The 12,810-nt window shown below is 46.4% G+C and overlaps 1 protein-coding gene across 6 annotated transcripts in view; it reads left to right on the top strand.

Moving 5' to 3' along the window:
• Positions 1–12,810, top strand: part of ACOT7 (acyl-CoA thioesterase 7) — a 149,265-nt gene that overhangs the window by 36,315 nt on the left and 100,140 nt on the right. For 5 of the 6 annotated variants that reach the window (XM_007532755.3, XM_016192398.2, XM_060201366.1 and 2 more), the window contains exon 2: positions 4,520–4,637. In XM_007532755.3, the coding sequence (XP_007532817.1) occupies positions 4,520–4,637 (118 nt within the window). Of the gene's footprint in view, positions 1–2,879; positions 2,900–4,519; positions 4,638–12,810 lie in introns of those variants that run through there. The other variant, XM_060201365.1, reaches the window with a different exon arrangement.

Here is a 12,810-nt window from a genome sequence, read left to right as displayed (position 1 = left end):
GGCAGAGAGTTAGAGTAAAAGAGACCACAGTGCTGAAGTTTCTTTCAATGTGATGGATCTCAGACTCAAAGAATGGAAGTGAAGAGGGAAAGCCTGGAGCTGGATTTGAGAGCAATCAGAGAAGGGTGGAAAGGACCCCAAATCTCCCTGCCTCCAGCACTAACCTGGGGCTCCTCACATTTTCTCGTAGGACAAAGCCAATTATGGATCATCTATGCCATTTGAAAGGGGGTGGGGATTTGAGTCCCCAAGGCTGTTGCCCTTTTTGTTTCCAGATTTAGCTTTAGCATGTTGACTGCCAATTAAAGTGTGTTATCTATCTCTGGCAATCTCCTCCCCCAGGACCTTAACTAACAGTCCAAACCCAGTCCTATGGGAAAATGTTTTCTTTCTTTCTTTTTTTTTTTCTTTTCCCTCCAGGGTTATTGCTGGGCTCGGTGCCTGCACCATGAATCCACTGCTCCTGGAGGTCATTTTTTCCCCCCTTTTGTTGCCCTTGCTGTTGTAGCCTCGCTGTGGCCATCATTATTGCCATTGTTGATGTTGTTCGTTGTTGGATAGGACAGAGAGAAATGAAGAGAGGAGGGGAAGACAGAGAGGGGGAGAGAAAGATAGACACCTGCAGACCTGCTTCACTGCCTTTGAAGCGACTCCCCTGCAGTGGGGAGCCAGGGGCCCGAACCTGGATCGCCACGCCGGTCCCTGCGCTTTGTGCCACATGCGCCCAACCCACTGCACCACCGCCCGACCCCCTGTTTTCTTTCTTTTAAAATTTTATTGACAGCAGGGTTACCATTGGGGCTCACAAATGCCAATACTATAAATCTACTAACCCTGGATCCCCCTCCTTTTTTTTTTTTTTTTAAGATTTTGTTTATTAATGAGAAAAATAGGAGGAGAGGGAAAGAACCAGATATCACCCTGGTACCTGTGCTGCTGGGGCTTGAACTCAGGACTTCATACTTGAGGGTTCAGTGCTTTATCCACTGAGCCATCTATCCCAGACCACTTTTTTCCTTTTTTTTTTTTAATAGGACAAAGAAATTGAGAGGGGAAGGGGCTAGAGAGAGAAAGATAGACACCTGCAGACCATCTTCACCTCTTGTGAAGCTTCCTCCCTACCAGTGGGGAGCAGAGGGCTTGAACTTGGGTCCTTGCACATGGAAATGTATGTGTTCGGGTGGGGGTAGACAGCATAATGGTTATGCAAAGAGACTCTCATGCCTGAGACTCCAAAGTCCCAGGTTCAATCCCCTGCACCACAATAAGCCAGAGCTATGCAGGGTTCCGGTGTTTCTCTCTGTGTCTTTCTCAGCATCTCTCTCAGAAATAAAATAAATAATTTTTAAAAAAGAATTAAAAAAATGTATGTATTCAACCAGATGCACCACCACCTGCTCCCCTCCCCCAAATTGTTTGCAGTTCCTGTTACTAGGTATTTCATGACCTATTTTGGGCTTTTTGTGTTCTTATGTTAGGCAGGATTTAACCAACCACAAGAATGGCTAGTGAGTACAGGAGCCATTAGTGTGCTAAAATTTCTTAGAAGATGACCTCAGGGTAAGTTTATGTAGTAAATGGTACCCCCCCCCCATTAGATATCAGGCTTTGATTTTCTTGATCCTATTCCCTCTTCAATTCATGGCCTTTATTCATACCCTCTCGTCACTTGTAATTGATTAGTTGTATAGTAGTTTGATGGGACAATGAGAATAAGTCCGCAGATAAGGTTAAGGGTGAGGGTTGGAGTACATTTATTAGGGTTTAGTCAATTGAGACATAGAGTAGACAGGTCAGGGAGGGAGGCTAGACTCCAAGAAGGAAGCAGCTGAAGTCAGGGTCTTTTACGTAAGCAGAAAGATTAAGAGAAATGGGGGAGAAATGACCTTACCAGTCCCTCTCCCCCAGCAGGTGATACAGCCATAGATATGTTCCCGGAGAGGAAGGGAGGGAGGGAGAGAGAAAAAAAGAGGAGAGAGTAGTTATTTAATTGAGCCTGGGACTTTAGAGCCTCAAGCATGAGAGTCCCTTTGAATAACCATAATCATTATGCTATCTACGTACACACACACACACACACACACACACACACACACACACACACACACACACACACACACCATTTAGTTTAAATGTGATTGGCCAATTCACATTTAAGTGCAGCTCTTTGTGATTCATGTAAGTGAAAGTTGTTGTGATAGGCCATGTTGAGGTTCTTAGATTCTCTGGTTAGTCAGCCAACCAAAGAGTCATCACTACTAATTTGTTTTTAATTTATGCCCTAAAGATTATGTTAGTGCTTTTGACTTGCCTAGAAACCTCATGGTTTTCTCCAAGTGGCTGGACTGGTTTTTCTGGCTGAGGCAAGCTAATTTGCAAGTCTCTTTCTATATTAATTTCTGAGGGGTTGGGTGGTGGCATACCTGGTTAAGTGCACACATTACAGTGCCCAAGGTCCTGGGTTCAAGCCCCTGTCCCCACCTGCAGGGGGAAAAATTTCCTAGTGGTGAAATAGGCTACTTATCTCTTTCCCTCTCTATTACCTCCTCCCCTCTCAATTCTTCTCTGTCTCTATCCAATAATAATAAAAAGGTGCTACAATAAATTTGTGTAATGCCCAGTACCTGAGGTACTTGTCTGCCACCTTTCTGACACTGTCTCTAACTGGTCCAGTTTGTAATGGAGTTGTGTGTGTTTTGATAATGGATTGTACAAGTTCCTTCTATTTTTTAAAATGTATTTATTTATTTATTCCCTTTTGTTGCCCTTGTTGTTGTAGTTATTGATGTTGTCATTGTTGGATAAGACAGAGCGAAATGGAGAGAGGAGGGGAAGACAGAGGGAGAGAGAAAGATAGACACCTGCAGACTTGCTTCACCGATCCTGAGTTGACTCCCCTGTAAGTGGGGAGCCGGGGGCTCGAACCGGGAACCTTACTCCAATCCTTAACGCTTCGCACGATGTGTGCTTAACCCGCTGAGCCACCGCCTGACCCCTGAGTTCCTTCTATTTTTAATATTAATCCTTTATCAGATATATCACTTGCAAATATTGTCTCCAGGCCTATAGATGGCCTTTGATTTTTGTCAGTGGTTTCCTTTGCTGTTCAGAAGCTCCTTAGTTGGATTTCATCCCCCTTGTTTATTTTTGCCTTTGTTTTTGTCAAGTCCAAAAAAAAAATTACAAAACAAATTATGGGGTTTACTGCTTCTTTTCCTCCAGGAGTTTCTTGGCTTCAGGTCTTACTGTGTAAGTGGTTTTCCCCTGTTGTGTGTTGATGCACAAAGTTTTTAAATGATTGTTGGAGGAGCAAGTGAAGCTTCCTTCCCATGTTTTCATGTCACAGTTGGGCCAGTGGTGCCATGATGGGAGCTGCAGCCCTTACAGCTGAATTCCCCAGAATTAAGGGGTAATGTTTGGGGGTAGGCAACATCTACAGGCAACAGCAAGCCACTGCAGGATGTTGGTGCTCATTTGCCGAGAAAATGGCACGTTCTGGCTCACCCTTGCAGCAGGTTGAAGACTTTAAGGAGAGAGAGGAATCTCCCCTTTAGCATTTGTCCATAGTAGCTACCCATGTGCCCCGTGGTGCACTGAGCTCATCTGTGTTATTGTATGTCACAATCATCTCACCAGTCCAGTTTGAGGAGTGGGTACATGGGTGGTGTGCCCAGATCACCCAATAAGGAAGAGCTGGTGCTTAGAACCTGGAGGGTAGTGGGCATCATGGACTCCCAGGGGACTGATCTGGGGCCTATATTGGCCAGGATCCAGAGCAGGCTGGGAGAGACCAGTGCAGGCCAGTTTCATTCTCCGACAGTTTGCAAAAGTCCCCAGCTTTGCTGGGATCACCCACAGAAGCAGATTCTAGAGATTTCCTGGAGCTTCCCCTACCAAGACGGTCTGGTCTACACAAGTCATACTTTTCCTCTTTGGGGAAATAGGGTGACAATTTAGTTCTCCTGGATGTTTGAGGGCTCCCAGCTCTCAGTCCCTGGGAATCACTTCATTGGGTGGCTGTGGGGTGCTCAGCACATCATGTCGTTCTTGGAGTGGGTTACAATGCTACATAGACCAGGACAGAGGTCTTAAAGCTGGGGCAAGTCACCAGTACACAACAGCGGAGGTGTTTGTGGTGAGTCTCTTCAGGGAGTCCCAGTTCCCTTGAGGTCATTTAGCTCAACTATTAACCTTTGGACCTGGGAACCCCAAAATTTGTGCCTCCACTTTGCTTTGTGTAGTCTTTGCTGAGAATCTCTATCATCATCCCTTGCCAGCTGGAGGTGGGGGCTCCCTATGAGGTGGCACCCCTCCTCTGCCCATCTCTCTCCTATAGAAACAGAACCCCAAATTCCCTTCTGTGACCTCTCAGGTCAGCACCCCATCTTCACCACAGATCTTCAGAGTTCAGGAAGCCACCCTGCCCTTTGTAGGGAGGACATATTCCTCTCTTGGGCTGTCACTGTTCACAAGTAATTTCTCCCTCCCAGACTTCATCTTGCTTCTCTCTTCTCCCTAGGATTATGCGGCCAGATGATGCCAATGTGGCCGGAAACGTCCATGGAGGAACCATCCTGAAGATGATCGAGGAGGCAGGGGCCATCATTAGCACCCGGCACTGTAACAGCCAGAATGGGGTGAGGATCTGCGGACCAGTCACCTGGGACTTGGCCCTCTATGATAGCATCACACTTCTGTTGGGTCTAAAAAGAGGTGTGGATGGAACCCGGGCCTGGAGCACCCTCAACCCCCTTGCCTTAGGGGGCTTCTGATAGCTCAGACCCACTCAGGTCTGGTCTGGTCAGTACTCCTTAGAATTCGACTTGAATGTGGTTTTAGCAAGGAAGGGTGGGAGCCACTCACCAGCAGACAGGTGACCTTTTAGCACCTTCCTTTCCTTTAGAACCTTCCTCTCTAGAAGAGTCCCATCATCCTGAATCCCCTGGGGACACATTGCACAAAGACTGTCCCAGCTTACAGCAACTCATTGTGGGTGTCCGATGGCCCTGGGCCCAGATCCCTCTGCTGACCCAGGCAGAGGCTGGTGTTCTCTTGTCTGTGAGCACAGCAGGCCCTGCACCAGTGCCCATTGCCAGGGACAAAGGCCAGGTGTTCTGATTTTAAGACTTCAGAGACTGATAGGGTGCTACTAGGGTGGCTGCTTCCCCATGTCCCTCAGGACCTGGCATTTTCTCTGAGGGCCAGCCGGAGAGAGCACCTGGCCTGCCTTTTATCACTGCTGCCAGCCGGGGACAGAAATGGCTTCTGTGTCCCTGTGGACAAGCCACCTGCTGTGTCCTCAGAGAAGGAAGATTCCATGCCTGTATAGGTTGTGTGTGTGTGTGTGTATGCAAGCACATATGTGCACATGTACCTTGTGTGTGCATGCATGAGTGTATAGAATGAGACAAGCCAGGTTGAGTGTGTATGGGTGAATGTGAATATGAAGGCTTTGGCTGGTGGGTTGGGCTGGGTGTACACTGTGAAGAAGGGGCTTCACAGATATCTCACCATTTATTTGGATTTGCTCAGATGGCCTTTCATGTCTGGGGAGAGGCTGGCTGCTTTCTGAGATTGCCCTCTGGTGGCAGTGGGAGGCATAGGCTTGAGCTGGAGAGGCTAGAGGTTCAGGGAAAGAAGGGAGGGTTCCCTCTAGAGAAACTGAATGTCCAAGGCAGGCCTGGTAAGAGAGACTGGACTTGGGAAAGAAAAGCCCAGAGATGGATGTGAGGGAAGAAGAGGACTTAGTGGACTCAGCCATCATAAATGACACCACCATCTAAGTGCTTTGCCATATGACCCCACCCAACAGCCTGAATTAGGGGCTTTAGTATCCTCGTTATACAGTGAGAGTACTGAGGTACAAAGAGGGGCTTTTTGGCCCACCTGTCCTTGAACCTGTACATTGAGCTCCTGCTCCTTTTTTCTCTTTCATCTCTTCTCCTCTCTTTTTTTTCCTTCCTCCTTTCTTTTTTTTAACAATTTTAAAAAAATTTCTTATCTTTATTTATTGGATAGAAACAGAAATTGAGAGGGAAGGAGTAAATAGAAAGGAAGAGAGACAGAGAGACACCTGAAGCCCTGCTTCACCACTTGTGAAGCTTTCCCCCTGCAGGTGGGGACTAGGGGCTCAAACCTGGATCCTTGTGCATTGTAATATGTACATTCAACCAGGTGTGCCACCATCTAGCCCCACTTCTTTCTTATTTATTTTTTTTATTTGCCACTAGGGTTATCACCAGGGCTCAGTGCCTGCACTACGAATCCACTGCTCCTAGAGGCCATTTTTTCCCCTGTTTTTATTTGATGGGCCAGAAAGAAATTGAGAGGGCTGGGAAGATAGAGAGAGCAAGAAAGATAGACACCTGCAGATCTGTTCACCATTCTTGAAGTGTTCCCTCTGCAGGTGGGGAGTGGAGGCTCAAACCTAGGTCCTTGTGCTTGGTGATATGTGCACTTAACTGGACGTGCCACCACCCAGCCTACCTGCCTTCCTTCCTTCCTTCCTTCCTTCCTTCATATATATATATATATATATATATATATATATATATACTTTTTTTCATTATTGGAAAGAGACAGAGAGAAATTGAGAGAGGGAAGGGGAGATAGAGAGAGGGAAAAAGACAGACACCTGCAACCCTGCTTCACCACCTGTGAAGGGAAGCTATCTCCCTGCAGGTGGGGACCAGGGGCTTGAACCCAGCTCCTCATGTACAGTAATATATGCACTTAACCAGGTGCTCCACCACCTGGCTTGCTTGCTTTCCCCTTTCCCCATTCCCATTCCCTTCCTGCTGGGAAATTGTGCAGATGCGGTCACATCCACCATGTTGTCCCCTCAGGGTATTATCAATTCCCATGAGAAAACCTTATTCCCGAAGCACCTTGTTCCACCATATTGTCCCCTCAGGGTATTGTCAATTCCCACGAGAAAACCTTATTCCCAGAGTGCCTTGTTTCCTAGCCAGTCCTGTCCAGACTTGTCACTTCCGGAATTTCTCCCATAAAAGCCCTTCTTCCGACCCTCCTCTCTCTTGCTCGCTTTTCACGCAGGGAAGGGTTGTTGTGAGTAGCGGGAGGTGGCCATTTTTGCTAGCTCCACGTGGCCTGAATTGGTGCGCTCTCACACAACTCTGAGGTGCCTGCACGAATAAAGATTTGTGTTCCCTCTCCGCTCCAGATCTCCTCTCTCTCCTCTGCATCGCAGCCCGACACCTTCCCTTCCCAGGTTCTAGGCCCCACTCCCCACCTGCAGAGATTCTGTTTCATGAGTGTTGAGCAGGTCTGTAGGTGCCTATATTTTTCTCCCTCTCTCTATCTCCTCATCCTCTATGAATTTCTCTCTGTACTATAGAACAAAAAACAAACAGGTGGGGCAGAAATGGCTATTGGAAATGGCGGATTCATAGTGCTGACACCGAGCCCCAGCTATAACCCTGGTGGCAATAAGAAAGGAAAGAAAAGACAGGCCTGGGATTAGCCCCATGCCCAGCCAAGACTAGGGTGTCAGCAGCTCACAATTGGAGACTCCTGTGCTGACTATACCCCCCCCCCCCAATACACACTCTACCTGCAAAATAGTAAAAACTTCTCTCCATGCTTTTTTAATATAAAGTGAGCATGTGGGACACCTCCCAGGATGCTGCCCAGTAAATATTCTTTCTTTTAGAATTTGAGCTGAGAGAAGAGCAAGCCCCAGATCCATAAGCCTGGAAAGAACAGACCTGAGGTGGCTGCCTCGTATCCCATCCAGGCCCTCCTGTCTATGTAGGCTGTCACTTGGATGTCACAGGAAGGCCACTGTGTCTTCATCTCTCCTGTCATTCTTGGTGTTCTTGGACTATTACTAGTGGATCTCTCTGTGGGTAGACGGGAGGGCTACCCTCTCCCCGAATAGACAGAGATATAAGGAGTGGGGAAGAGAGAGAGAATTAAGCAAAGAGACACCTGTAGCTCTGCTTCACCATTTGTGAAGCTTCACTCCTGAAGGTGAGGGCTAGGGACTTGAACCTGGGTTCTTGCACATGGTAAAGTGTGCACTCTACTGGGCGTACCACAGTGTGGCCCCAGGAGGGGTTGTTGTGTTCCCCATGGAAAGAAAGTCCAGAGAGTCAGGCAGTAGCACAGCAGGTTAAGCGCAGGTGGTGCAAAGCTCAAGGACCGGCAGCATAAGGATCCCGGTTCGAGCCCCTGACTCCCCACCTGCAGGGGGGGTCACTTTACAGTCTGCAGGTGTCTATCTTCTCCCCCCCCATCTTCCCCTCCTCTCTCCATTTCTCTCTGTCCAACAACAACGACAACAATAAAACAAGGGCAACAAAAGGGAATAAATAAATAAATAAATAAATGTTAAAAAAAAAAAAAGAAGAAGAAGAAGAAAGAAAGTCCAGGGGTTACAGTGCTAGTTAGGAAATAAAATGTGTTAGAAAGAAAGTGGAACTAAGATGAATGTGTTCTCTGTGCAAACTCCAGAAAGGGAGCTTGAATAGGTAAAAGTTTCTCTTTTTGTTTTTGTAGAGCTAGTGCCTAATGTATATATGATTCCACCATTCTAGGCCACTTTTTCATTCAGATAGACAGATACCACAGCACTGGAGCTTCCTCCAGTGCCACAGCTCCTCACATATGGTATGGAACTCAAAGCTGGTCCATGAGCATAACAAGGCACCTGCCCTGCCCACTCAGCTATTTCTGATCCACAAAAAGTAGAGTTTCGTTTTCTTTTTCTGTTTTTTTTTAGTATTTCTTTCTTTCTTTCTTTTTGTTGTAGTTATGATTGTCGTTGTTATTGATGTCATCGTTGTTGGATAGGACAGAGAGAAATGGAGAGAGGAGGGGAAGACAGAGAGGGGGAGAGAAAGATAGACACCTGCAGACCTGCTTCACCACTTGTGAAGCGACTCCCCTGCAGGTGGGGAGCCTGGCACTCTAACTGGGATCCTTGAGCCATTCCTTGCACTTTGCGCCACCTGCGCTTAACCCACTGCACTACCACCAGACCCCCTAAAGTAGAGTTTCTTAAAGGGAAGGTATGATCCTTGACAAACCAAGAAGCACGCAGGAGAGAGTTGCCCCATATTAAGAGAGAATGAAAGTATATTTCCTACAGAATGGGAAGTGGTCAAAGTCCAGAGAAAGAACTGCATTGTTTCCTCCCAAGCTAGGGAGTTTTATGGGGTTCTTTTTCCAGCTCCCCATTGTTCTCCTAAAGTCTGATTTGATGTGTTAGCTGAGTCGGCATGCTTGGGTTGGTCTGATCCTATGCCAGATGGTGTGGTACCAAGTGATGGCAGGTCCTGCAGAGGTGATGTGCCCATGGCTTTAATGTGGCCAGAAACAGAATGATTGGACCAGTCAAGGCATCCTCTCTGGTTCTAGTCTTTCAGACTGAGGGGAGGGGTATCCTGCTGTGGACCCAGACTTGTACAATCTCAGAAGCTTTCCCATCTACCTTGGGCCTGACTGGTATGCCCACTTTCTGCCTAGACCCTAACATTTAGACTGTGACTGAATCACATGCCCTGACTGGGAAATTGTGTAACACCCAAGCTTGTGAACGTAAAGTGAGCAAGTTTGCTTTTGTGTCTTTCTGATACCCCTTCCCCCAGAGGCTCTTGTCTGGTATAAGTCTCACTGTTTGTAGCCCACACAGTCCATACTTTAGCTCCCCTCAGGGGCAGTCCTGCTCTCTCCTCTGTCCAGCCTAGCCACATCCCTGTCCTTTCCCAGTGGGCGCTTTGCCATCCAGGTCTCAGTCTGGATGCTTCCCCATCCCACACCGTGATCACCATAGTCCCTGATGCTGTGTGGTATCATACTCCACCAACCCCCATCAGAACCCAGCCCTAGGGCAGGTGCTTTGACTAATGTTTTCACTTAGCCAAATAGAATCCATTTATTTACTTATTTATTTATAGAACAATTTACCAATAGTTAGGATTCACTGATCTTTATTTTTTATTTGATTTCATTTGATAAGACAGAGAGAAATTTGAGAGAGGAGAAGATAGGGAGAGAAAAAGGGACACCGGTAGACCTGCTTCACTGCTAAGCTTCCTCCCTGCAGGTGGGGAGCACTGGCTTGGACCCAGATCCTTATAAATAGTAATGTGTGTTCTCAACTGGGTGTGCCTCTGCCTGGTCCCAGTAAGAATCCTTGTGTAGCTAGTAAAAAGATGCAAGCCTATCCAATGCCAGGTGCATAGAAATATAAGAAACTAGCTGTATTGCCCTTAAAAAATAGAAATATGCGTAAAGATCCCGGTTTGAGCCCCTGGTTCCCACCTGCAGGGGAGTCGCTTCACAGGCGGTGAAGCAGGTCTGTAGGTGTCTATCTTTCTCTCCCCCTCTGTTTTCCCCTCCTCCATTTCTCTCTGTCCTATCCAACAACAATGACATCAATAACAACAGCAATAATAATTACAACAATAAAACAACAAGGGCAACAAAAGGGAATAAATAAATAAATATTTTTAAAATCTTTAAAAAAAAAAGAAGAAGATGGGGGCCAGGTGGTAGCACAACAGATTAAATGCACATGGCTGCCTAAGGATTCTGGTTTAAGTCTCTGGCTCCCTACCTGCCGGGCAGTTGCTTCACAAGTGGTGAAGCAGGTCTGCAGGTGTCTATCTTTCCCTCTGTCTTCCCTTCCTCTCTCGATTTCTCTTTGTCCTATCCAACAATAATGACAGCAATAACAACAACAATAATAACAACAACAATAAAAAACAAGGGCAACAAAAGGGGAAAAATACCCTCCAGGAGCAGTGGATTCGTAGTGCAGGCACCGAGCCCCAGTGATAAACCTGGAAAAAAAAATAGAAACATGCACATATGTTGTTGGTATGTGAGCATATCTGCTTACAACTAATTTCTCTAGTAGAGATGCCTTATTTAATTCTGTTTTCAGTCTTTCTGGCAGTGTTTAAATAATTATAATAAACCCAAAGCTTTATCTTTGTCTGTCTCTGAGTAGTGTCTGGCTTTTCAGTTTTCTGCCACTGAGTGGTGCAGTGTTCACATACATTTACGTAGAGCTTAAAGGCCCGATTGCTGACTTGTTGAAGAGAGAGAGAGAGGCAGAGAGAAGTGTGTATGTAATTGGAAGGGACAAACCCACATGAACCAAGGTGGGGAAAACACATGCTGCACTTGCCTGTGAGAATTAGAGCTTACCCTAGTCATCCACACTCCTGTCTTATTGAGAGCTGACTCTGGGAAGTTTTTAAGAACAGAAACAGTCATAGAACCCCCAATTCCATGTGCCCGAGAGTCACGGGGGTGGGGGGAGGGAAGGCGGGGGGGGGGGGGAAGTACTAAGCTAGAGGTTCTGCTGCTATCCCTACAGAGAGGCAGATTCTGACCCGGAATAATAGCTCCTAGGTCAGGGTGCTTGCATTGCCATGTGTGTGTTCCAGGTTTAGGCCCTGACACCGTATGGTGGATGCAATAGCAACAAAGGATGTTTCTCTACTATGGGGTGTTCCTCCCCCCACACACCTCATTTTCTTTTTTTTCTTTCTTTTGTTTTTTTATTATCTTTATTTATTGCATAGAGAGAGCCAGAAATCTAGAGGGAAAGGGGTGATAGGGAAGGAGAGAGACACATGCAACACTTGTGAAGCTTTCCCTCTGCAGGTGGCGACTAGGTTTGCCCACTACCTGGCCCCCTGTCTAACTTTCTATATGAAAAAGGTGGCCTGGAGTGGTGAAAGTAGGTATACATAAGGTTCACCACACCCCCAAAAATAAAGAAGTGAGTTCTGTTGGTTTGAGGTGGGTCCAATAACTTGCCTGTTTGCCAGGTACCAGGAAAATTCTTGTGCAGGTGGGAGAGATCTGAGTGTTGGTGCAGGTGACTTGTGGAAAGAGCACTGACTCACCACCATGGAACTAGCCACCATATATAAAGGTGTTACCCTAGTTGGGCTCTAAGCATCTCCAGCACAAGGGTGCAGGGAAAGTGGACCAGGAAGGTGGATACCAGAGTCATGCAGGTTATGGAGACAGGCCTTCAGAAGTGACTCTTGTCTCCTTCACTCCCAGGGAGTATCTCAGACCAGTGTGTTTCAACATCCTATAAACAATAGTTTCTGGTGGAAAATGCTCCATTTTACAATGAAGAGAGACCCACAGTCCCTCCTCTCAAACCCAAGACTGTGTGTGTTGTGTCAAAGATGAAAAGTAAGCTAGTTCTCTGTGAGGCCATGTCCTGCCCTGCCTTACTGTCCTCTTAAGCAGTGCCGAGGGGGAGACATGTCAAAGTATTTGTCCTTTCAGCCCAAGAGACAACTCCCTAATACTTGTTTGTGGTAAGTTGTGTACTCTACCAGCTGAGCCATATCTTGGAGTGATTCAGAGTGGTGAAACCCCAGTGATTACAAAAAAAGTAAAAAGAAATGAACAATGATTTCAAAGAATTTGTTATAACACAGGTAATTGTTTTGATAGCCAAGATCCTATGTGTGGGAGCCATCACTGAGGGGGCCCCTGTCTAGTCAGGGGAAATGACCAGAGGCAGACTAAGGGATGTACCCTTTCATTCCTTTTGGATTCTGAGGCGTGAGCCTGGCCTCATCACCATTGTCTGTCTGGAGGACACATGTATTTTTTAATCAGGCTATTGATTTATCATTCTAAAAAAAAAATCCTGGAGTACATCACAATTTTATGTATACAATAAAATTTTTTTTTTGGGGGGGTGGGAGGAAAAACAATGAATCCAGCACAGTCATTTCTTTTTATTTTAAGTTTAAATTTTTTTTTTTCATGCTCAGATCTCATTTATTAGCAGGTGGGCAAAAGTTT

This window comes from Erinaceus europaeus, chromosome 11 (genome assembly GCF_950295315.1).
Source record: "Erinaceus europaeus chromosome 11, mEriEur2.1, whole genome shotgun sequence".
NCBI classification, from domain to species: domain Eukaryota; kingdom Metazoa; phylum Chordata; class Mammalia; order Eulipotyphla; family Erinaceidae; genus Erinaceus; species Erinaceus europaeus.
The sequence above is the reverse complement of the archived record's forward strand: the minus strand, read 5'-3'. Positions and strand labels throughout refer to the sequence as shown.